The 26352-nt window shown below is 40.9% G+C and overlaps 1 protein-coding gene across 2 annotated transcripts; it reads left to right on the top strand.

Annotated features, from left to right (window-relative positions):
- The first annotated feature begins 12359 nt into the window (after positions 1–12359).
- On the top strand, positions 12360–23393 carry LOC307130061 (uncharacterized protein). 2 transcript variants are annotated; one of them, XM_079822924.1, is made up of 4 exons: positions 12362–12494; positions 12682–12771; positions 12934–13194; positions 20650–22321. In XM_079822924.1, exons 3-4 carry the CDS (start codon positions 13098–13100, stop codon positions 22101–22103), a joined length of 1551 nt encoding a protein of 516 aa, XP_079679050.1. In that variant the 5' UTR covers positions 12362–12494; positions 12682–12771; positions 12934–13097; the 3' UTR covers positions 22104–22321. The 2 variants fall into 2 exon arrangements, with proteins under 2 accessions (XP_079679051.1, XP_079679050.1); XM_079822925.1 differs by lacking the exon at positions 12682–12771 and having other exon boundaries at positions 12360–12494; positions 20650–23393.
- Positions 23394–26352: the final 2959 nt, after the last annotated feature.

The raw sequence follows: 26352 nt of genomic DNA on the forward strand, positions 1-26352 counted from the left end.
ATTAAAAAAAAACAAAATAATAATAATAATATCATGAACATAATGACGGGGTAGAATGGACTGGACATATAAAACAACAACAATGAAAATAAAAATAAAAACATCAATGCATTACAAAAATAAAACAGTAGTAATTCCACAATTTAGGCTGATAACATGTAGTGCTAAACCTTACAAGGGGTACCAAGTAAAATCTTGCCTAGGGCAGCAAATTGGTCTGGGCCGGCCCTGAGTGCAGTATCTGCATTTTGGGGGTCAAAGATCACATCGGTGGTCATGGTTTTTATCTATAAAAAATGTCTTCCTAAGAAGGCAATACATGAATGCATTGCCACTAATCTACCCACAACATGTTTGACTGGCTGGTGTAAAAACTTTAAAGCCATTTTTCTCAGTTTCAGTGTTTGCGTACTTACTGCACTTAGCCTTTGTAGGGCAGTATAGTCTACCATAGCCTATCAGTAACGTTACCACATAATTATGACAATCATCAAAGCGTGATTTAATTTTATTATTCACACACCGAAGGCGGTGTCAGCCATGCAAGGCGCCATCCAGCTCGTCGGGAGCAGCTGGGGTTAGGTAAGTGTCTTGCTCATGGACACCTCGGCACTTGGTTAGGTGGAACCGGGGATCGAACCACCGACCTTCCAGTTTGTTGACAACCTACATGACCTACACTGAGCCACTGCCGCCCATATACAGTGGGGCAAAAAAGTATTTAGTCAGCCACCAATTGTGCAAGTTCTCCCACTTTAAAAGATGAGAGAGGCCTGTAATTTTCTTCAACTATGAGAGACAGAATGAGAAAAAAAATCCAGAAAATCACATTGTCTGATTTTTAAAGAATCTATTTGCAAATTATGGTGGAAAATAAGTATTTGGTCAATAACAAAAGTTCAACTCAATACTATGTTATATACCCTTTGTTGGCAATGACAGAGGTCAAACGTTTTCTGTAAGTCTCCACAAGGTTTTTACACTCTGTTGCTGGTAGTTTGGCCCATTGCTCCATGCAGATCTCCTCTAGAGCAGTGATGTTTTGGGGCTGTCGCTGGGCAATACGGATTTTCAACTCCCTCCATAGATTTTCTATTGGGTTGAGATCTGGAGACTGGCTAGGCCACTCCAGGACCTTGAAATGCTTCTTACGAAGCCACTCCTTCATTGCCCGGGTGGTGTGTTTGGGATCATTGTCATGCTGAAAGACCCAGCCACATTTCATCTTCAATGCCCTTGCTGATGGAAGGAGGTTTTCATTCAAAATCTCACGATACATGGCCCCATTCATTTTTTCCTTTACACGGATCAGTCGTCCTGGTCCCTTTGCAGAAAAACAGCCCCAAAGCATGATGTTTCCACCCCATGCTTCACAGTAGGTATGGTGTTCTTTGGATGCAACTCAGCATTCTTTCTCCTCCAAACATGACAAGTTGAGTTTTTACCAAAAAGTTCTATTTTGGATTCATCTGACCATATAACATTTTCCCAATCCTCTTCTGGATCATCCAAATGCTCTCTAGCAAACTTCAGACTAGGGATGGGTCGCGATTTTCGAATATTCGATTAGTTATTTAATGATAGAATATCGAATAGTATGTGCGATTATCGTCCAAAAAAAATCCCCATGTTGTCGGTGCTGATATGGTGGTGACGCGTTCATGTAACCAGAGGCGCTGCCAATAACGCACCTAAAAGCTGCCAGTCAGCTCTCAGGGTGTTTTATACTGGACACGTTTGCTGCGGTCCGAGTCTGATTGTTCCCTCTGCCTCTGCAGTGTTGGTCTGGTTTCACACTCAACTTGAACCCTGGTGCGTTTGCGTTCATCTTACGTCATCACAAACGTGCATGGGCGTGATAGAAAACAGAACGCGGGTCAGTATATTTGGGATTTTTTCAATTAATTTGGTGCTATTATGTGCAGCTGAGTAAACGACACTTGGGTTTACCGTATGTGTGTTGCTTGAAGGCGGCTTTGCTGCTTGCAAACAGACTCTTTTGAGGAGACGGTGAATTACCATTCATTTGCTGCCCTGATTGCACTCTATGCGCGAATACACTGCAGGCTCGCTCTCGCGATCGTATCTCAGATAAATCATCATTACTATCATCTCTTACGTGTATGTTATTGAACTAATGACATTGTAATCGGCTAAAACGCGTGCGCTGGTTACTTTCTTCCAGAACAAGTGCGCACCCGAGTGTTGTTTGCACATTCACATGAATCGTGGCACAGCTCCGAGAGCAACCGAACTCCGGTTGTGTGTTCTCGGGTTCGGCACCTCAGTGCACACCAAGCTCTGTAGGTAAGCTTTCACATTAGCATTTTTTCATGCTAACCGTGCCCCATTCCGAACTAAAATGCCCGAGTAAAAACGCCCTGAGACAACAGAAGAGTAACACATCGTCTCACGCGCACGCTGTAGACTTGTGGCATTTATCAGGTAACTTGGGGCGATGTCACATTACAGTCATATGTTTCAGCATGTTACAATACATATATGGCTTGAGTTGATATAGCCTATTCCCTAATGAATTAAACAGTTTGTTATCCTACAGATTGAGAGCGTGAATGGTCTCTCTCCCTCTCTCTCTCTGTTTATGTGTGTAGCCTTTACACGCGTGCATGCGGGGGAGGAGTTGCGATTTTCTAATAAAAATCTAATAATTCCCAGCGATCTTCGAATATAATTTTTGCTTGAAATGCCCATCCCTACTTCAGACGGGCCCGGACATGTACTGGCTTGAGCAGTGGGACACGTCTGGCACTGCAGGATTTGAGTCCCTGGCGGCGTAGTGTGTTACTAAAGGCTGTAGCCTTTGTTACTTTGGTCCCAGCTCTCTGCAGGTCATTCACTAGGTCCCCCTGTGTGGTTCTGGGATTTTTGCTCACCGTTCTTGTGATAATTTTGACCCCACGGGGTGAGATCTTGCGTGGAGCCCCAGATCGAGGGACATTTATCAATGGTCTTGTATGTCTTCAGTTTTCTAATAATTGCTCCCACAGTTGATTTCTTCACACCAAGCTGCTTACCTGTTGCAGATTCAGTCTGCCCAGCCTGGTGCAGGTCTCCAATTTTGTTTCTGGTGTCCTTTGACAGTTCTTTGTTCTTGGCCATAGTGGAGTTTGGAGCCTGACTGTTTGAGGTTGTGGATAGGTGTCTTCTATACTGATAACGAGTTCAAACAGGTGCCATTAATGCAGGTAAAGAGTGGAGGACAGAGGAGCCTCTTAAAGAAGAAGTTACAGGTCTGTGAGAGCCAGAAATCTTGCTTTTTTGTAAGTGACCAATTACTTATTTTCCACCATAATTTGCAAATAAATTCTTTAAAAATCAGACAATGTGATTTTCTGGATTTTTTCCCCCTCATTCTGTCTCTCATAGTTGAAGTGTACCTAAGATGAAAATTACAGGCCTCTCTCATCTTTTTAAGTGGGAGAACTTGCACAATTGGTGACTGACTAAATACAACCCCAAATCAGAAAAAGTTGGGACAGTATGGAAAACGCAAAAAAAAAAAAGTGATTTCTAAATTTACTTTGACTTGTATTTCATTGTAGACAATATGAACACAAAATATGTCATGTTTTGTCTGGTCAACTTCATGTCATTTGTAAATATGCATCCTTTCCTGTCATTCAGACCTGCAACACATTTCAAAAAAAGTTGGGACAGGAGCAATTTAGGGCTAGTAATGAGGTAAAATGGTTAAATAATGATGTGATTTGAAACAGGTGATGTCAACAGGTGATTGTAATTATGATTTGGTACAAAAGCAGCATCCAAGAAAGGTCTAATCCTTTAGGAGCAAAGATGGGCCGAGGATCGCCAGTTTGCCAACAAATACGTGAGAAAATTATTGAAATGTATAAAAACAATGTACCTCAAAGAAAGATAGGAAGAGATTTGGATATTTCACATTCAACAGTGCATAACATAATTAAAAGATTCAAGGAATCTGGAGGAATCACATAATCTTTAAAAAAAAAATCCAGAAATCACAATGTATGATTTTTTTTTACTATTTATTTGTATGATACAGCTGCAAATAAATATTTGAACACCTGAGAAAATCAATGTTAATATTTGGTACAGTAGCCCTTGTTTGCAATTACAGAGGTCAAACGTTTCCTGTAGTTTTTTCACCAGGTTTGCACACACTGCAGGAGGGATTTTGGCCCACTCCTCCACACAGATCTTCTCTAGATCAGTCAGGTTTCTGGCCTGTCGCTGAGAAACACGGAGTTTGAGCTCCCTCCATAGATTCTCTATTGGGTTTAGGTCTGGAGACTGGCTAGGCCACGCCAGAACCTTGATATGCTTCTTACAGAGCCACTCGTTGGTTATCCTGGCTGTGTGCTTCGGGTCATTGTCATTTTGGAAGACCCAGCCTCGACCCATCTTCAATGCTCTAACTGAGGGAAGGAGGTTGTTCCCCAAAATCTCGCAATACATGGCCCCGGTCATCCTCTCCTTAATACAGTGCAGTCGCCCTGTCCCATGTGCAGAAAAAATCCCCCAAAGCATGATGCTACCACCCCCATGCTTCACAGTAGGGATGGTGTTCTTGGGATGGTACTCATCATTCTTCTTCCTCCAAACACGTTTAGTGGAATTATGACCAAAAGTTCTATTTTGGTCTCATCTGACCACATGACTTTCTCCCATGACTCCTCTGGATCATCCAAATGGTCATTGGCAAACTTAAGACGGGCCTGGACATGTGCTGGTTTAAGCAGGGGGACCTTCTGTGCCATGCATGATTTCAAACCATGACGTCTTAGTGTATTACCAACAGTAACCTTGGAAACGGTGGTCCCAGCTCTTTTCATGTCATTGACCAGCTCCTCCCGTGTAGTTCTGGGCTGATTTCTCACCTTTCTTAGGATCATTGAGACCCCATGAGGTGAGATCTTGCATGGAGCCCCAGTCCGAGGGAGATTGACAGTCATGTTTAGCTTCTTCCATTTTCTAATGATTGCTCCAACAGTGGACCTTTTTTCACCAAGCTGCTTGGCAATTTCCCCGTAGCCCTTTCCAGCCTTGTGGAGTTGTACAATTTTGTCTCTAGTGTCTTTGGACAGCTCTTTGGTCTTGGCCATGTTAGTAGTTGGATTCTTACTGATTGTATGGGGTGGACAGGTGTCTTTATGCGGCTAACGACCTCAAACAGGTACATCTAATTTAGGATAATAAATGGAGTGGAGGTGGACATTTTAAAGGCAGACTAACAGGTCTTTGAGGGTCAGAATTCTAGCTGATAGACAGGTATTCAAATACTTATTTGCAGCTGTATCATACAAATAAATAGTTAAAAAATCATACATTGTGATTTCTGGATTTTTTTTTTTTCAGATTATGTGTCTCACAGTGGACATGCACCTATGATGACAATTTCTAGGATTTCTAAGTGGGAGAACTTTCAAAATAGCAGGGTGTTCAAATACTTATATTCCTCATTGTACATATATATATATATATATATATATATATATATATATATATATATATATATATATATATATATATATATATATATATATATATATATATATATATATATATAAAGGTACACAAAATATACATCAAGGACCTGAGACCTTTCATTCCTGACTGTGTCCCAGCTGTGGAAAACTCTCAGACAGTGTTGAGGAGGCAGAGGGAGATGATGAAGAGCTGTGGGAGAAGAGGAAGAGTCTCTTTCTTACCCCACCAGCAGAGGGCAGGGTCTTCTGAGGCAAGGATAGGTGGATGGTCTCTATATATTCACTTTGGATCTTTGCAAACTGGAAGCTGAAAAATACAAATATACCATACTATTGTAGTCAGGTTTATTGCTTTTTGTTAGAAAGGTATAAAAAATGTGTAAACATTTTTTTTTAACTTACGTGTTCCTCCTCCTCTTCCTTATCCCAAGCTGTCACCGCATCATCCTTCTCTGGCAGCTGAAGGAGGAGCACCCTGCTTTTGAAAGAGTCTCTTTTGCTCACCAAGGCTGCATTTATTTGATCAAAAATACAGTACAAACTGTAATTACTGTGAATATCATTATAATGTAAAACAGCTGTTTTCTATATTTAAAGGGTTAGTTCACAGTCACATGATACTTTAGAAATCATTCTAATATGAGGATTTGCTGCTCAAGAAACATTTATGATTATTATCAGTGTTGAAAACATTTGTGCTGCATTTTTCAGAATTCTTGATGAATAAAAATATTTTTTTTAAAGTTTGAAAGTTCAAAAATCTTATAACATTATAAAAGTCTTTACTGTCACTTTTGATCAATTTAATGCATTTTATTTTATTGTTTCCAAAAAATATAAAGCAGCACAACTGTTTTCAACAAATCATTATATTAGAATGATTTCTGAAAGATCATGAGACAATTATTTTAATAATATTTCACAATATTATTTTTACTGTATTTTTTTGCTTTTGTTGCTGAGCATTAGAGACTTTTTTCAAAGACATAAACAATTGTATCAACACCAAACTTTTGAACATTAGTGTATGTTTGAGGTTTTACTCCTAGTGCCTTAAGAGATGTTGTCCGACAGGAGATCCGCTCCAACTCTGCTACGGTGCAGGGCATCAGCATGGAAGCATCAACATAAACAATTTATCATAGAGCCAACAATATTTAGTATACAACGCCAGGTTTATTAAAAGGAAAGAAGCTATAGCAGAGGTGAAATGCAGAAAAGAGAAAGAAGAATACAAAAAACAATTATGTTGGGTGAAACATTGTTAAAAAATGGATTGAGGTCTTCAGTTCACCTGTGTTCCCTATTTCTGTCAGCAGCTTCCTTCAGACATGTTGGATTCTAGGGAGCTTCCCCTTTGTTGTAGAAGGGTTATTTTGTCCCTCCTGAAATCACAGACATTTTTTATTAATATTTGAACTAGGTTTTCGCGCTCCGTGTAACGTTAAGTGACGTCGTTGATTAACAGCACACATATTTAAGTTAAGTAACTTACGTTTGTTAAATTAATTAGCCACCTTCCAATGACCCATTCAATTGCCGGTAAAACTGGCAAAACTATAAAAACCTCTCATTTACACATAAATGTGTGATTAAAAGCCTAAACTTTTATAAACAAGAGCTTACTTAATGCTGCCTTCACGTGCTCTCGGAATTATCGTAAATACGAGTTTCCGAGGTAAAAATTGCACATGAACGCCCTCACATTTTGAAACTTGAATGCAATGAGTCCGTAACCACGACTTCAGAAGTCGGAATGACCAAATTTCCGATAGCTCGTGAAGGCAGCATAAGTCTAGAGTTAGCCTCGTTAACTTACCTGTTGTGAAAACGTGAGATGTTGACTTTCTCCAAAAACACATTTCTATAAATTCAACAGAAGAGTGTCAATTACACCTAAGAAAAGTGTCTGGAACAATTGTGTGTATTATTTGTGTGATTTTAGAGACTAAACTCACCTGAAAGCAGTAAAAACAACAACGAGAGAGGGAGCGAGTTTTGCGGTTTGTCTGTTGTGTGTGCGCCGTTTCCATGGCAACTATGCGCCGCTCCAGTGTTTCAGGGCCGGCCCGTGGCATAGGCGGAATAGGCAAATGCTAGGGGCGCCACTCATCCATAGGGGCGCCAAAATGTATTACTGATTTTATTAATATTAATTTGAAATATTACCAAATAAAGCGCAAAAAAACGTAACTAAGTCCCCGCATCTTTCCGGTCCGCCTCATCAATCTCCCCCCGCCGATCTACTTGAAGTGCGTCAGAAATACAACGCGCGATCAGTTTATCGTTAGGGGAATTTGTTGTGTCGCGTCGCCTCTCGCCGCATCCAACGCAGACAAGGTTGCTTTCATTTTTTAGGGTGCTTGGCCGTTCGCACCAGGTGTTGACACGGTGTAAGTTGCCTGATTATTTATGACGGATGGCCGAATTGTGTCTAAAAAAAAGACAGAAGCCCTCTGATGCAGGGAAGATAAGGGATACACTGCTCTTCTTACGTAGTATTTGTGTCTTGTTTCTAGTCTAAATATCTAAGTTCCTAAATCAAGGTTGAAGGTGCATTTACTAGATAAGTTAAATGACAGAAGATAGTTTTCTTGTTTTCTTGAAAATAAAATCAAAATGAAGAGAGTTTTTGCTTAAAACAAGCGAAATTATCTGCCAATGGAGTGGAAAAATAATCTGATTGAAATCTTGTTTCTGTCCCAAACAGAAATAAGATAATTTTTCTCACCCCATTGGCAGATAATTTTGCTTGTTTTAAGCAAAAACTCAAGACATTTTTCTTGTTTACTTGAAAATAAAATCAATATGAAGTATGTCATTTTACTCATCTAGTAAATGCACCTTGATTTAAGAATTTTTAGATATTTGGACTGGAAACAAGAAAAAGATTCTAAATAAGAAGAGCATTTTTTGCTGTGTAAAGACAGAAGTAAAGTGATGTAGGCAAATAAATGAACAGTTAATGAACAGTTTATTTAATTGCATAGTAGTAAAATACTAATGTTTGCTAATTAATTACAGCTATTTTTACCTTAAACTTTATGCAAGCAGCTGTTCTGGGTTCTCCAGAGGTCACAGCCAGTGTGATTTTGTAAAAAATAAATAATATAAAAATATTAAACGCATGTAATATCACTTTTTTAATAGCCTAATGTTTTTACTCTGCAGTTGTGCAGTTTTAAGGGGGTGTATAGCAATTTTAAAATGTATTTGCCGAAATTAGTAATGATATTTATATACAGGTTTATTTAAAATGGCAACATTTTATGTAAAATTCACATTAAATATCAAAATTTCTCAGTTGAATTCCTGGTGAAAGCATGAATGCTCATAGTTTGGTGGAAGATTGCTGCCATCTACTGGAAAACAAACACTTTTGCTAGTTCTCAATGAATAGTTTGTGCATGAATGTTGGATGCAATTACTCTTGCTATTTGTGTTTAGGCTGTAATGTGACATAGGTGTAATATTTGTACAGTTTTACTATCATCAGCCTTTAACAAATAAAAAAATATCATGAACATAATGATGGGGTAGAATCAGGGCTTAATTTGAGCCGGAACACGCCGGAACATGTTCCGGCACCTCCGATGTTGGATCCGGAATCTTTTTTATTGAATCCGGCACCTCATATGTCACTAATGAGTGTTTTTCTTCTTTTTTTTTCTTGGTTAATTTAATAGTCCGAAAAATAACTGCTTGTGAAAACAATTGATGCAGTGTATTTATTTGATCTTTTTACATTTCTCACCCGTGCAGTGCATGTTCTGAAATACACGCTGCCTTGTTTGTTTTGCGGTCTATTGATGATGCAATGCTCTGCTGATGCAAGCCGCGAGAAAGCCCTGGTCTGTTGTAGAAAGGATACTGATCCATCCAATGCAACAAATATATTTAATGGCTAATGTATGCATAGGCCTATGCTGAGTTTAATTTATTTATGATTAGATACGCTGCAGTTCATGCGCAATGCAATGAACGCGGCGCACCGGTGCCTCCATGTCACGGTTATTATATTGTCTGTTATATTTGCTTTTTATTTATTAAATACAAGCAATTAGTTGATGCAACAATTTACTAAAATTAATATACAATTTATACAAAACGAAATTCGTTTCAAAGAAAGGCTTTCTACAAAGCAAAACTTAATGAAAATGGTAAAAAATCATGTCACCCGAATTTGCGCATCTTATGATCCTATCTTTTATTACAATTGTTTTTTAGCAAAACTGTTATAAACACACACACACACACACATATATATATACACAATATATATATATATATATATAATATAGGGCTATATTTTATTTATATATGATGATCGTTATCAGTAGTGATATTGTTTATTATTGCAAATGTTTTTCATTTGTTTAATAAATCTAATAATTCTGACCGGGCACATCACTATAGTCATAACTTTTTTCAGATGAAATGTAAAAATAGCTCAATAATCCTCTATGCAGGCGCGCGCTCATGAACCGTTCACTGGTAAAACAATGCTCACTCAAATCCTGCTCAGACATAACATGCATTCTGTACTAAAGGCCTACTTTTTGTAGCCATTAAACAATGTATTTTGTTTAATATTTATGTTTAAATATTATAATGTTATTTTTAAATTTCATCTGATTATGAAAAGTGCAAAGATGCGAGTGGGTCAGAAATTAGTTTGGTGGTTTTTATATTTTGTTTAATATTAAATTTTGTTTTGTATGAAGCCCTTCTTTAAAATGAATTTCGTTTTGTATAAATTGTATCTTAATTTTAATCAAGGTTTCGTCAGCCAATTGCTTGGATTTAATAAATAACAAGCAAATAGAGTAATAGCAGATTATAAGGGTGAGATGAAGTCGCACGGGAGCGATCACATGCATTGCACATGAGCTGGAGTGCGTCTCATAAATAAAGGAAACTCAGCAGCTACTGCCTCACAGACATGAGAAATATGTGTATAGTAAGCTTGAAATGTCTACTTTTCTTTAACTTCTAGTTAAGAAAAGAAATAGACTAGTTAAGCAATGCGAGCAGCTCATGATGGCGTCTCTGAATGCTCATCACTGCGTGTGCTGTGAGTTTAACACGCATCTCTAATCCTGACTTGTGCAACTTTGTACACATTTGTTTCTTAGTTGTAGTATTACTTTGCTAAAAAAATATATATTATTTCTGATTATGGCATAGCTTTCTGCCCACCCAACTAGGCAAATAAAGTAATGATTAAAAAAAACACAAACATCAAGGGATATCACTGTCACATGGCATAGACGATCAAAATGTGCATTCCGTCTTGCACAGGTGTAGGTCTCCTGTGTCAAATTGTACGCAAACCGGAAATTATAAGGCAGACCGAAAGTCTGTATATTTTTATTTTTTGCAAAGGTCCCTTTAGGGGCTCTGTAGATTTTTAATAACTTGGCTGGAAAAAAAAAATGATTGAGAAAAGATTGAGAAGCACTGCTATATGCAGCGTAGGCTACATTTTTTTTTGTTCCGTTACCTCCAACCTGCGTTTTGAGTCGCCGGATCCACCCCCCCTCTGCGCTCCGGGACCTCCCACTTTACAAATTAAGCACTGGGTAGAATGGACTGGACATCATATAAAACAACAACAACAACAATAAAAATAAAACATCAATGCATTACAAAAATAAAACAGTACGAGTGTTTCCACAACTTAGAATGATAATGTGTAGTGCTAAACCTTGATACAAGGGGCACCAAGTAAAATCTTGCCTAGGGCAGCAAATTGGTCAGGGCCGGCCCTGCAGTGTTTGAAATTGATTCGTCAAAGTCACGCAGCAAGAATTAACACATGACATTACATGAATAAAAATCATGAATTTATAACTCATTTTGAAGTTCTATGACCCACTCAGGTGCAAAATGCCACTCCTGGCATGTGATAGTGGGACAGTTGTGGCACTTTTATAATGTAATATTTTTTGTATTGTTGTTTTTGCAAACACGACGATTTGAAAACATTGATTCATTGATTAATTTATTCATATTTGATGAATTAGGTAAATGTCCAATATAATATACAAATGGCATGTAATGCAATTATCTGGAAAGTTATCTGGAGACCAGTGGACCACCTCTTTTGAGGACGTGCCAATAACGTTTCTGGAACGTTAGCCAAGATTAAAAAAATGGAACTTTACCATGACGTCCTCACAACGTTCCCTGTGGGATAAACTAGCGACGTCTTTTGAGGACGTGCCCACTACGTTTCTGGAACGTTAGCTAATATAAAAAAAATGTAACTTTACCACGACGTCCTCACAACGTTCCCTGTGGGATAAACTAGCGACGTCTTTTGATGACGTGCCCACTACGTTTCTGGAACGTTAGCCAAGATTCGAAAAAATGGAACTTTACCACGACGTCCTCCAAACGTTGTCATAAAGTAATGTCACGCTGACCAAATAACGACTAACTGACGACGTCGTCACCCCGTACTGTGTTTGCTGGGCAGATAAGAGTAAATCGAGAGTCAGCAAGAAGCTCATTTGATTGACTACAGAAGAAGTTGTAAGAGAAGCAGCATTCAGTGAGTGAGAGAATCGTGCCAAAACTTTAAGCGCAGCTAAAGGAAAGACGGAACAGTGCAAATCGGGGGAAAAAACGTGTCAAAAGTGTAACCGTGGAAAAATGGAAGTCGGAAGAATACAGATCATATTTGTTTTGCAATGGCATTAAGCTGCAGTTTCACAATACATTAATTACACTTACAAATAACAGTAAAATGCTACAAATATTTTTTTTCTTCTTACACTTGAACGGCGATTTACACCTTTACAAAGAATACGCTTTAAGAATATGCGGCCCCTTTAAGAAACATGACACCGCGCGCCCTGAGCATGCGCAGAAGAGAGAAGCGCGAGACGAGAGCAGACTCTCCAGATGAAGCTGAAACTTAAAAGCGACGCTGTTAACGAACGTGAATGAAAGACAAAAGTTGAATATTTTCTCCGGATGCTTTATATTTCCATTCTGCAGGTGAGAGATGTTTCTCAGATTACAGAGTTTAACATTAATCAGCTCCAGAGTTTACATGTTTAAGGACCAATGTAATGAAATGCGTTGTGTGTCCTGGTTTATTATTAGAGTGTAATAATATGTTGGCAGAGAGTTTTTCACAGACTCTATTACACCAATAAAATGTGCTTAATGTGCCACTTTACAGAAGATCTCAGACATCAGCATAATGAATGAGGGGAAAACAGGGAACTTTTGGAGACAAAGAGGCTTTTCAGCAGCTCAGCTAAACATGATGGTCCTGTTGTTTCTCTCAGACTTTGGACAGGAGTTGAACAAACCTTGTTTTGAAAGCAATTAATATCTAACTTGTACCAAACTACTCCATATTTCTGACAGAAATAATATATAATCGAAGTAATCCAGTGTAAATTCAGTAACTTCTCTTTGATTTTTCCAGATCTGGTCCTGTGGGCGTCAGTATCTCACAGTGATCACAGTTCACACCTGCAGTGAAGCCCCTCCCACAACAATTCACCAATAAATACTGGGAATATTCACATCATCCTACAAGAGAAGGACAAACTCCAGGTGTAGCTGCTGAAATCTGTGTGACTGTTAAAGATGGAGTTTATTAAAGAGGAGATTAAAGAGGAGATTGAAGACATGAGTTATCCAGATCCATCCAGAATAAAACATGAAGATACAGAGGAACAAATAGGTTGGTGTCCATTCTTGATTCTTCATTATTGACTGCTTTAGTAGCTGTGAAATAATAAGCAGCAAAAGTGCATATTTTTTTTAGTTTGGGCTTTCGTGTTTCAAGTCAAGTAACGATAAGTGTTTGTATGAAAAATACCAATATTTTAAACTGTAGACTATCGTCTCTGACCCACAGTCACCAGCACGAGCATGAGAGGGTTGAGTTCATGCTTGACGTAACTTGAAGTGTGACTTCAGCGCGCTGAGAAACTCTGGTCATGCGTATGTCGGAGGCTGTCAGTTTTCTCGTCAAGAAAACGTCAAGAAAGCTTGAAGCTTCATGTTATTCTTTACTCACACAAACATCACTTTAATTTACAGCCCGCAGATGTCACACTTAAAAAATCACGCAAAAAATCTTCACAAAGTGCACAGGTTGCTACAATAAATGTATACATCTTTTTTTTATGAAGAAAAATACTAATCAGAAAACTTAACAGGATGTTAGAACTTGTTCTCTACACTACACTCAGACACACACACTCACAAACAAAATTAATGGGTTTAGTTCAATTGTAATGCATTAAGAATTTCTCTAAAATGTCCAAACCCATTATATACTCCTGGAGAATACATCTACTGTATTAACCTATTAATATGAATGATATTAAATCCAGACACAGATTTAACTGCTGTAACATATTAAAAAAATATTATGTAACAATTAAATAAAACTACTCCTCCTAAAAGAAGAACACTGTCTTATTTTCAATGAACGATATGCATTCTTTATAACAACTTGCATACAACATTCCTCATAGATTAAATATGGATTAAATAATTAATGTATAATAAATATAATGAATCCTTATTAAAACTAAAGAGGGGATTTTCTCTGTCTTTTGTTGATTGATTAATATTATGAGCACAAATGGAAGCAGGTTAATGGACTGCTGTCACTTTAAGACCGAATGCTGACCGAAAATGACAATAGATGTTAGGCCCTGTCCACACGAACACGGGTATTTTCAAAACCGCAGCTTTTTCTACGCGGTTTGGCTGTTCGTCCACATGCAAACGCAGTATCCGGTTACTGAAACCGGACTTTTTTGAAAACTCCGGCCAGGGTGAAGTTTTTTAGAAACTCCGGTTACAGTGTTGTCGTGTAGACGGTGAAACCGGAGATTTCGGCTTGTTAAGTCGAAATGTGCGCCGTTATCGATTTCAAAATCTACCAGCCACTCAATGTTTTTACCGGCCACTTTCTTGTTTTTAACCGATTAGTAATTAATACTACAAGCTCTACAATACTTAAGCAGTTTATTTAATCTCAAGTCTCAATGAAATACTGACATTATCTCTTTTATACACACACAAACCATGAACTGATATACATTTCATTAAATGAGTAGGGCAGATTAATGGATGTGGCATTTGGATGATTCATGGTCTTTTATGGCTTCCAGTTTTAGGTTTTTAGTCCCAACAATGAAACTATTAGTTTTGGCATCTTCTGAAGCGTGTTGACGACATACTAGGGTTGCCACCTTCAGTGTGGCAAAATAAGGGACATATTCACGACAATATAAAATTTTATATTATTTTACATTTGATTATTTAATTTATTTCTAAAAAACTCTTTAGTAGCCTATTTGGTGCACTTTAAAGGGATAGTTCACCCAAAACTAAAATATTCTGTCATAATTTACTCTCCCTCATGATGTTTTAAACCTGTATGAGTTTCTATGTTCTGCTGAACACAAAAGAAGATATTTTGCAGAAAGTTTGTACCCAGGCTGCTTTGGGGGCACCATTGACTTCCACAGTAATCTTCCTGTGTGTTCAACATAACAAAGAAATGTATACATGTTTGGAACAACTTGAGGGTGAGTAAATAATGACAGAATTTTCATTTTTGGGTGAACTGTCCCTTTAAGCAGTCATTCTGAACCAGTAATCACTTTTGACAATTCTGAAATTCAAAAATGTTTATTTTTTTATTAATTTACTTAAATTATGACTATGTTATTATGTAATTATTTGTCCCATTTTTATCTAAATATTCTTTTAATAAATGTCAAACTTTATATGGCAGGATTATTTATTATGTATGATTAAACATGTATGATTAATTATACATTAATAATAACATTATAATCTATATTCTATTAAGTAACCTGTCTAACATATATATAATAATTCTGTCTGCCAAGCTCTGATAATGTATGGAATATTATATAAATATATTATCCATTTAAAAAAACAATAGGCCTATACCTTTAGAAGTACGGATATGTGTGTCACCACTGCTGCTTTAAATCAGTCAATCTGAGCTACTGAAATGCTTCTCTGCAAAGTGTGCAGTTCGCCTGAGGTTCATCACGAGTTACTGGACAGACCCGTTGATATCTTTTTTTCTATTCAGCCCTGTATCTGGAGATCCTCTTGCGTTCAAACGGTGGACGCGATGCAAGCTCGATATGTTTTTAAAAAACCGCGCAAGTTTACAGCTCATTTTCTCGAGACTCCGCCGCTATGGCAACAAAGCCGCTAAAACGCAACCACGCGGAAATTAACTTCTCTACTACTTATTGGGAATTTAATTTGTAACGCCACAAATCAAAGGTTTTGAAGGTGTGCCTCCTCTCAAAGTGTCCGCCGTCCAGGTGAAACAGTAGGCTATGCTATTTGTATGTACCCGCCACGGTGGCCGGTAGGTGAAGCGAGTTTACCCGCAACAACACAAAATCACCCGCATTTGGCTGGTGGCGGGTGCTAATTTCCATCCCTGATACAGATACATGCGCAGTTATCTCATTGTATTGCAGAACAGAGGCGCCAGAATACAATAATACAACATAGTAAGGCAAGTGTGTGAAGCTTCAGTCCACTGGGGCCCTGCCCCTGTGTATATACAGTTACCTGTCACGGATTCCAAAGTAAACTTGTAGAAGGGTTTCACTGAGCCCATGGCATCCCTCAGTGCATCGGTGCCGTGGATGGGACCCATGTGGAAATCAAGCAGCCAATCATAGCACGGTTTTGCGTTTTCATGTGGACGGAGATTTTTTTAAAAACCGTGCTTGTGTGGACGCAATTGTTTTTTAAAACGGAGGAGGAAAAACTCCGGTTATAAAAATACCGTGTACGTGTGGACTAGGCCTTAGGCATAGTTTTTGTCATTCAAAGCTGGTTTTGATTTACGTCTCGTTTTTGTCTGTGAAAAATGTTGTTGATTAAAATACTGACAAATTTGTCAACGAAATTAACATAGCAACACATTGAAAAATGAATGGGCCAAAAAAGGCAAGTGAACAAAAACGTGTCTTTAGTCTTGCAAACTATACCACCCCTGCTTTAAAACTGTTATTAACAAGCTAACGCTAACTTGTCATGCTTGTCAAGCTGGATAACGAGTAAACAAGCACCAGAAGAGCTACTGGTGGGACGGCACGCTCCCCACTTCCAAACGGAACAAAAGTGGGATTTTGTAGTAATTGCTGCCTTCACGTGCTATCGGAAATTTGATGATTCCGACTTCTGAAGTCGTGATTACGAGCGCATTGCATTCAAGTTTAAAAATGTGAGGCCGTTCATGTGCAATGTTTACCTAGGACACTCGTATTTACGATAATTCCGAGAGCACGTGAAGGCAGCATTAACGTTACCCTGCTGTTGAACTCCCTTCCTCCTCATCAAGGACTCCAAGATGTTTTGGTTTTAGGTGCTGAATCACCACCGTAATCGATTTATTAATGGCGCTTTTCGACTGGTACGCTCGGCTCAGTTTGCTTTTCCGCTGCGTGGTACGACGGGTACAGCACAGCTCGCCCGCATCCACTCTGCTTTGCGCTCAACCTTTGCTTTCTTTATACTCAAACATCTCCGCATCTTATTGACGGGCATAATAGTTGCGCGACACAACGAATCGATAATGAAATTTGTTGCCAACTCTTTTAATAATCGATTTTATCGATTCGTTGTTGCAGCCCTAGTAAACATACACAGCACTTTCTAAAGCCAAATGGCGTGTTATCTGTACGCATTTTGATCTATCCGCTTGTATGTGTACACCGTGTGATTCCGCGTGAATGTAAATGGATTTATAAACATACTGAATAATGTTTTTTTTTTATGTAAAAATGCAGAATGTTTCTTGTGATGGGTAGGTTTAGGGGCAGGGGCAGTGTGTGTGTGTGTGTGTGTGTGTGTGTGTGTGTGTGATGGGTAGGTTTAGGGGTAGGAGCAGTGTAGAGGGATAGAATGAAAAGGCGTTGATAAATTAGGCGAAGGAAAATTATATGAATATGAAAATTAAAAAAATCAATCGAAAATGATTCCACTGCATCAATACTAATTTGTGATAAATTTAAATATTAAAGTTTCAATCTTAAATAAATTATTTTACTATAATTGCATTAAACGATTGGTGTCCTGCTGCTGTGACTTCACCGTTGCAGGCTCACTTTTGGCTGATTCAGTGGTTAAGGGCAGCCATTTTGTGTTGACATCATTGTAGTCCTGAGTTTGTAACACTTGCAACTCTTGGTCTTCATTTTTCACTACTGGTCCTGGGTCCTAAGCTGTTACCCCAACAAAGATAAAAGCAAGTCTAAGACTGATTCTTAAATGCTGACTAAAGTGGCACTTAAGGCCAATTTATACTTCTGCGTCGGACCTACGCCGTACCCTGACGTGCATTTCTCCAAAATTGTAACAACGCGTCAATTCTACGCGGACCGCAAGCGCTGTGATTGGTCTGCCAGAAACCCTCCCTCAGGTCAATAAATAATGAAAAAATCTGCGATGTGTGTGTGTGTCCAGAAATGGGATGATAGTTCCTTACGTCTGCTATAACACAATATTTTGTAGTCCAGCGATTCTTTATGCTTGTAAATAAATACATAGATCCGCTGAGTATAGTTTATTTTATTTTCTCATTAAAACCAAAGATGTTAATCAGTAATTGCATATAAAGAAAAGGGACACATTAGGGTACATTTCGTGAATGAAGTCTCCACAACAGCAATCGATTGCTCGAGCCACCGCTAGTGAAAACAGCGTCACAAGCTCTGCATGATTTCACGAACGCATTCCAGCGCCAGATCACCTTATTTATCTTTACTAATCAACTAGAGATGCTTCATTTGTATTAGATACAACAACTCAAGCTGCAAGAAAAGCCACTATCTCACTGTTGCTGATATTCCGACATGAATGTACACATTCTACACAACAAGCTGCTTCTTCTTCGGCTGTTGTCTTGATTACACCAACATGCCCGAGGACACTGCCTACTAGCGTCTGCATGTGTAAATTGCACATTGACGCGGACAACAGCGCAGAAGTATAAATGCTCACGACGGCGTCGGCTACGCGCGTAGCCTGCGGCGTACACTCGATGCAGAAGTATAAATTGGCCTCAAGTGCCACTTTAGTCAGCATTTAAGAATCAGTCTTAGACTTGCTTTTATCTTTGTTGGGGTAACAGCTTAGGACCCAGGACCAGTAGTGAAAAATGAAGACCAAGAGTCAGGAGTTAGATTAATTAAAGAGAAATTTACTGAAGAATAGTTTGCAGTTTCATCAGCAGAAGCCAGCTTCAAGTCTCACAAGGAGTTCGTAGGCCGCGCTCCTTTTAACAGTCTCCCCGCCTCCACCTATCATACATACAATTTCTGAACAGTTATACTGTTTTCAAGGTCTAATCATGTCATTATTGTCATGTGGAATGACTCTGATTGACTCAGAGAAAATGGACGGTCTTGGTAAATTTCCACACGTCAGTTAATCAGATTCACGTGTACAGATATCACTTGTTGACGCTTTCACCCCAGAATTAGGCATGTAATGACCTTCCGGATTCTGGAGCAGGCGCCAGCTTGTCCAGAACAACAAGCCCCTCATCTTTTAGCATGCCCGCAATCCACCTCCGATACTGATCTGTAACACCGAATACTGCGCACATACACAGTCTTTCCAAGGTTGGAGTTGGTGAGATCTGGTCCCAACCAGAGAAAGTTTTCCAAAACATATTGATAACATGTGCTTTTCTCTCAGTGAGAGATACAGACAATAGTACAGACCATATTCATCTTGATTCTTTAGGGTTTCAGTAAAGGAAATATTAAAGGAAATAAAATAAAGAAATAACATGAAAGACAAATCCATATTTCATCTCTGGAAGCCGGGCTAAATGAGCAATCTCTGTTACTGCATTCCTGTCGAGTTGGAGGTGTGTGATGCCTCTAAAATCCAGACACACCACAACATGTTGAAATCAAGTGTTTTTGCGAAACATCACACACCACCAGGACAGACCCTCAGTCACCACTCAGAGACCAAATACAAACGTTAGAAATTATAAAGGAAGAAACAATCATGGGTCCTATTGATATAAGCAAACTCATAACTGGAAAGAATCATTGAAGTCATAATTATATAGGATGAATATTGATTGAGGCTTTGATTATAAATTTAATTAGGATATATACAATTCTATTGAAGCGGTAGTGGATTTCAGAATCCACCTTTCAGCTTCTTTATAAAAGTCTCTTAGTTCTATAAAAGTTCACACTTGTAGTTCGGTTCGTTTGGTCCGGACCAAAAAACAAGAAAAAAACATATAGTCCTCTGAAACATATTCACACTGGCATTTTTAACAGCAAACCTAAAGTTACCGAACCAAAGGCATAGGGATACGGTCACAACCTGATTGGTCGGCTTTTATGACGTATATTTCGTGACGGAGCTTGCTTACCGAACATTCAAAACAATGCTGTGTGCTGGATTAAACGCCATCATTTTATGCGTGTACATATGGTTTTATTTTTACCAGCTGAGAACTCACGAAGAGCTCATAAAATGTTCAAAACATTCAAAACAGCACCAGGATTTGCTCTGTTGTATGCAGAATTGAAGATCTGCATATATCGATGAGGCACTTTACCTCCTCGTTGCTCCACGTTTGCCCTCTACTCATTTTGGATACACCGATCTTTCCGCTTCGTCAAATCAGCTGACTTGTAGCGTCGCATCTTGTGACATTACGTCCTGTTTTTGGTTCGTTTACATGTCTTTGGTCCGTTTTGCATTCATATATCAATCGAACCGCACCAGAGTTCGTTTGGAAGTGGACTGAGACCCATCTTTTTAGCGTTCTCGGTCCGCTTGTTTGGTGCGCACCAGGGTTCGGGTGGCAGCGTTCACATATGTTCAAATGAACCGCACTAACTGAGCAATCGCACCAGGGTCCGTTTTAATCGAACCAAACATGACAAGTGTGAACGCACCCTTAGACAACTTTTACTGAGAATCTTTTGACACTTAAGTTAAAGCTTAAGACTATCCTTAAGAGCATTTCTTAAAGGTTTTATAAATACAGGCCCAGATTTCTTGTTTTCTGCTGGATGTTTTTAATTTTCACATTTAACCTCATTGAACTGATTCTGACTACTTTATATGTTTATTTTAGACCAGATGGAAGAGAAGGAGCAACAACACAAACTAAATGACATAAAGAAACTCTATGAGTTCAAAACTCAAGAAACAGAAGCCAAAAAGCTGCACACCTGCTCTCAGTGTGGAAAGAGTTTCACACAAAAACGAGACCTTAACACACACATGAGAGTTCACACTGGAGAGAAACCGTATACATGCACTCAGTGTGGAAAGAGTTTTACTCAAACATCAGCTCTCAGTCTTCATCTGCTCCATCACTCTGGAGAAAAATCATTCAAGTGTGATCAATGTGGGAAAGATTTTATTTCATCCTCAAATCTTAAAAAACACCTGATGGTTCATTCAGAAGAGAAGCCTCATGTGTGTTCTCTCTGTGGAAAGAGTTTTTCACGGCTGTACAGTTTTAAACTGCATCAGAAAACACACAAAGGAGTGAGAGATCATGTGTGTTGTGACTGTGGGAAGAGCTTTACTACATCTAGTCATCTGAAAGAGCACCAAAGAACTCATACTGGAGAAAAACCTCACAAGTGCTCATATTGTGACAAGAGTTTCTATCGGTCTGGACACCTGAAATCACATGAGCGACTTCATACTGGAGAGAAGACGTACTACTGCACTCCGTGTGAGAAGAGTTTCAGAGATGCATCAAGTCTCAGTATTCATCTGCGCATTCACTCTGGAGAAAAGCCGTTTAACTGTGATCAGTGTGGTAAAGATTTTATTTCATCATCACATCTAAAACATCACCTGATAGTTCATTCAGAAGAGAGACCTCATGTGTGTTCACTCTGTGGAAAGAGTTTTTCATGGCTAAAGAGTTTTAAACAACACCAGAAAGCACATGATGGAGTGAGAGATCATGTGTGTTGTGACTGTGGGAAGAGTTTTACTACATCTAGTCATCTGAAAGACCACCAAAGAATTCATACTGGAGAAAAACCTTACAAGTGCTCATATTGTGACAAGAGTTTCTATCGGTCTGGACACCTGAAATCACATGAGCGAGTTCATACTGGAGAGAAGCCGTACCACTGCACTCAGTGTGAGAAGAGTTTCAGAGATGCATCAAGTCTCAGTATTCATCTGCGCATTCACTCTGGAGAAAAGCCGTTTAACTGTGATCAGTGTGGTAAAGATTTTATTTCATCCTCAAATCTTAAAAAACACCTGATGGTTCATTCAGATGAGAGACCTCATGTGTGTTCTCTCTGTGGAAAGAGTTTTTCACGGCTGAAGAGTTTTAAATTGCACCAGAAAACACATGATGAAGTGAGAGATCATGTGTGTTGTGACTGTGGGATGAGCTTTTCATCAACTGATCATCTGAAACAGCACCAAAGAATTCACACTGGAGAAAAACCTTACAAGTGCTCATATTGTGACAAGAGTTTCACTCAGTCTGGACACCTGAAATCACATGAGCGAGTGTACTGTAGAGAAGCCGTAATACTGCACTCAGTGTGAGAAGAGTTTTAAAGATGCAACAGGTTTAAAAAATCATCTGTTTATTCACTCTAATGAAATAATCCTTCAAATTCATAATGAAATGCACCAATCAGGCATAACATTATTACATAGCAGCTGAAATCTTTGTGACTGCTAAAGATGGAGTTTATTAAAGAGGAGATTGAAGACATGAGTTATCCAGAACCATCCAGAATAAAACATGAAGATACAGAGGAACAAATAGGTTGGTGTCCATTCTTGATTCTTCATTATTGACTGCTTTAATAGCTGTGAAATAAAAAGCTGTAAATAATAATAATAATAGGCAGCAAAAGTGCATCTTTTTTAAAATTTGGGGTAGTTTCAAGCCAATTAACCCTTTTTTTTATACCGGGGAAATATACTCTTGTTCCATGTAGTTACAAGGTAAGTGGGACATCTGCTATTCTGTATTATCTATTAAAAGAAAATACAGTACAACCAGAAATGTCCTTACCATTTACCCAGTTTTTTTACCCTCGTGCCATGTGAGATGTAAGGGCTCTAGAGTGCGACCAATTTGGGAACACATGCGCCCAAAATTTGTAAAGGTGCGACTAAAATTTTTCCTAGGTCGCACCGGTGCACCTAATGTCATTGCATCCGCTCAGCTGCCTCTCCACGAACGAAGCGTTTGTTCTCCTTTGACTGAACTCACACACTCATGGTTGGATCATGTCCTGGTCTAAACCAATCAGAGACCGAGTTGGGGCGGGTCTTTGCCTCTGATTGGATGTGGTCCAGATATTCATGCTCCGTGAGATTGAAATTGCGACGTGAGCAGCACCAGAGAATCAGTTACGGCAATCAGCATCAGCAAAATAAATGCAATGCTGAAACGGTTTTTGAGTCCATCCATTTCACTGAAGGTGTGTGTGTGTGTGTGTGTGTGTGTGTGTGTGTGTGTGTGTGTGTGTGTGTGTGTGTGTGTGTGTGTGTGTGTGTGTGTGTGTGTGTGTGTGAGTGAGTGAGTGCACGTGTGTGAGAGAGAGAGAATGAACGTGAACTTGTGCCTCACTAAACAGTAGGCTTGTTTGAGATGCGCCTCGCCTCGCCTGCAGTTCAGCCGAGACTAGGCGGCTGCAGTGAGGGGAGGAATGAAAAAAGTGCAGGCAAGACGGACAGTTCTCTCTTCTCGTAGTGGATCAGACACCTGCGAGATCAAAGGCGGATATCGCAGGATTCACACTCGTGCGCTTTGTTGCTGATAAACTGGATGTAATTTAAGTTCTGTTACTTTTATATGAAAATAAATATTATGAACAAGACACCCAAAGTTTTTGTTATTTATTTCCATTCGAAAGACGTGTTTATCAATCATTTTTACTTTTATTAGGCCTACATACATGTTTGTATATATATATTTTTTTATAAATATGACAACAATCACATAACTCACAGAGAGATCACCTTTGTTAGAGAGTTTGGGAATATTCACACATAAAAACATGATATCAGAGTTTTAAAATCAAACATTTTTAAAAAGAACCATACATCACGGTTGTTTAAACCAATAAGCATTAAGCTGTGTCGTCAGCAAGTCGTTTCCCATCATGCTTTTGATCAGCGCAGTCGGTGGAGAGCAACTGCGCTCAACTGCAGAATCCGACACATCCGCCTTTCGCTCGCGAGAGTTTTTTGACATGCGTCGGCATGACATCAGAGCAAGGCGGACCGCCCTCGGACACTTTTCTAACCGGCATGCATCTCGTGCTGTACACCGGTGATCGGTTCTGCGCAGATTTTGCTCATCTCAAACAAGCCTTATGTCATTGTCAAGACAAACGCCTGTCAGTGTCAGCTCAGGGGGCACGAGAATCAAAACATCTAGGAATAGCTCCGTATGTTTTAGACAAATAAAAAAAAATGTCTAACGTTACCATTAAAGTTAGTCCTGTACTCACATCGTCAAGCAAACCACCAAAACAAAATCGTTGTGTGTAATCATTTGGCGTTCGCCGTTTGTAATCTTCCTTTGAAGTAGAGATGTTCCGATACTCAATCGCCCCAATTCAAGACTCAAGGATCTTCGTAATGAAGTGAGAGTCCCCTCTACCACACCCCGATCTATCGTACCCCCTGTGGTCGGTACTTCGGCTGGTGGTCAGGGTGACCTGAGGGTTACGGTGTGGAACAAAGCCCCGACGCTCATGCCTCGGGCCACACCCCCCTCTAGCGCTCCGCAACCCGCGAGCGTTCAGACTGAAATCGCGGGGCCAGCTCCGGCTCCCCCGCGCATTTCGTTTGGCGCTCCGGAGGATGATGCGATGTCGGTCACCGCATCACAAGGTGGGCTCGAGTCCTCTGAGGATGATGACTCGGCTGTGCTGCCGCCTTCGGGTGCGCCAGCATTGCCCGAGTCGGACCCAGAGCTGACAGCCATGCTGTCTCGGGCAGCCGCGAGTCTAGGGCTAGAGTGGAACCCTCCACCCTGTCCCGAACGCTCGCGGCTCGATGACTGGTTTTTGGGAGCCCGCGCTGACTCACGTCAGTCCCCGCCCCCAATACCTTTCTTTCCCGAGCTGCATGAGGAGATTGCCCGGTCCTGGAAGTCCCCGTTGTCTTCCCGTGATCGATCTGCAGTCTCCTCCGCCTTCTCCACCCTTGATGGGGCCGCGGCCAAAGGGTACACTGGGGTCCCCCAGGTTGAACGTTCTGTTGCGATGCAACTTTGTCCTCAGAGCGCTTCGACCGGGCGAGGCGATCCTAAGCACCCCTCCAAAGCCTGTCGATTCACATCAACCTTGGTGGCGAAATCGCACAGAGCTGCGGAGCAGGCTGCCGCCTCTTTGCATGCCATGGCGATCCTCCAGGTCTACCAGGCCAGGATCCTCAGGGACATGCACGAGGGTGGAGTTGATCCGGGGCTCTTAAATGAGCTGCGTGCCGCCACCGACCTCGCTCTCCGGGCGACGAAGGTGACCTGGGTCAAGTGATGTCCACAAATGTGGTCCAGGAGCGACATTTGTGGCTAAACCTGGCTGATATGCGGGACACCGAGCGGACACATTTCCTCGATGCCTCTTCGGCGGAGCGGTTGAAAACTTCGCCCAACAGTTTTCAACCGCCCAGAAGCAGACTGAGGCAATCAAGCATATACTGCCCCGGGGGCCAGCTGCTGCTTCCACCCAGCCGCCGGCACAGTCGCCTCAGCCTGCTCGCCGCCGAGGACGCCCTCTTAAGGCTCCAGCCCCTCCCACCCGGTCCAAGCAGCAGCCTTCACCCGGGCCGGGTCGCGGAGGAAGCCGTAGGAAGGCGTCCCAGTCCCCTCAGGCCGCCCCGCGCCCCGCTAAACGCCAGGCCAAGCGGCGCTCCTAAGACGGACGGCTCAGGGATGGGAAATTCTTTCCAGGAGATGGTGGCAGGACCACTCCTTCCCCCGGTGGAGGGCCGGGGGAGAATCCTTTGTTCAGCTGCTGGCCCCCGGGTCAGCAGCACCCTAATTTGGTCAAAGAAAGAATTAACACTCCCATCCCTGAGCCCCCAGAGATCGGCGATGTCAGTGCGCGCCACCCACGGGTCCCGCCACTCGCATCCCTCTCTGTCGCCAGCCTCCTGGCAGAGCAGACCCCAGTGGAACGTGCGTCCTTCCCTGGTCTCCTCTGTCAGGACGCAGCCGTTAACCGCACCCCCACACCGGGATGCCCAACAGCCTCCCTTGTCCGGGTCGGTAACGCTGCATCGCTGCCCCACACCGGGTACGTCTGTAGTCCGAATGACCCCGCTGGTGCAGTTCCTGGGAGCCTGGCTTCAGATTCCAGGGCTGTCCCGCTGGGTCGCGAAGACAGTCAGGCGCGGCTACGTGATTCAGTTCGCGCAGGTTCCTCCCTGCTTTCGGGGAGTCCGCTTTACTATGGTCGGGGCCAATGCCCCTGTCATGCGAGCGGAGGTTGCCACCCTACTGGCGAAGGGTGCGATCGAACCTCTCCCTCCAGCCGAGATGAAGTCCGGGTTTTACAGCCCCTACTTCATTGTACCCAAAAAGACCGGTGGGTTGAGGCCAATCCTGGACCTGCGCATCTTGAACCGTTACCTACCCAGGCTTCCGTTCAAGATGTTGACAGCGAAACGCCTTTTCGAATGCGTTCGTCCCGGCGATTGGTTTGCAGCGATCGACCTGAAGGACGCCTACTTTCATGTCTCCATCCTACCTCGACACAGACCGTTCCTACGGTTTGCTTTCGAGGGGCGGGCATACCAGTACGCGGTCCTCCCATTCGGGCTATCT

Source organism: Gobio gobio (genome assembly GCF_949357685.1).
Source record: "Gobio gobio genome assembly, chromosome: 8".
Taxonomy (NCBI): domain Eukaryota; kingdom Metazoa; phylum Chordata; class Actinopteri; order Cypriniformes; family Gobionidae; genus Gobio; species Gobio gobio.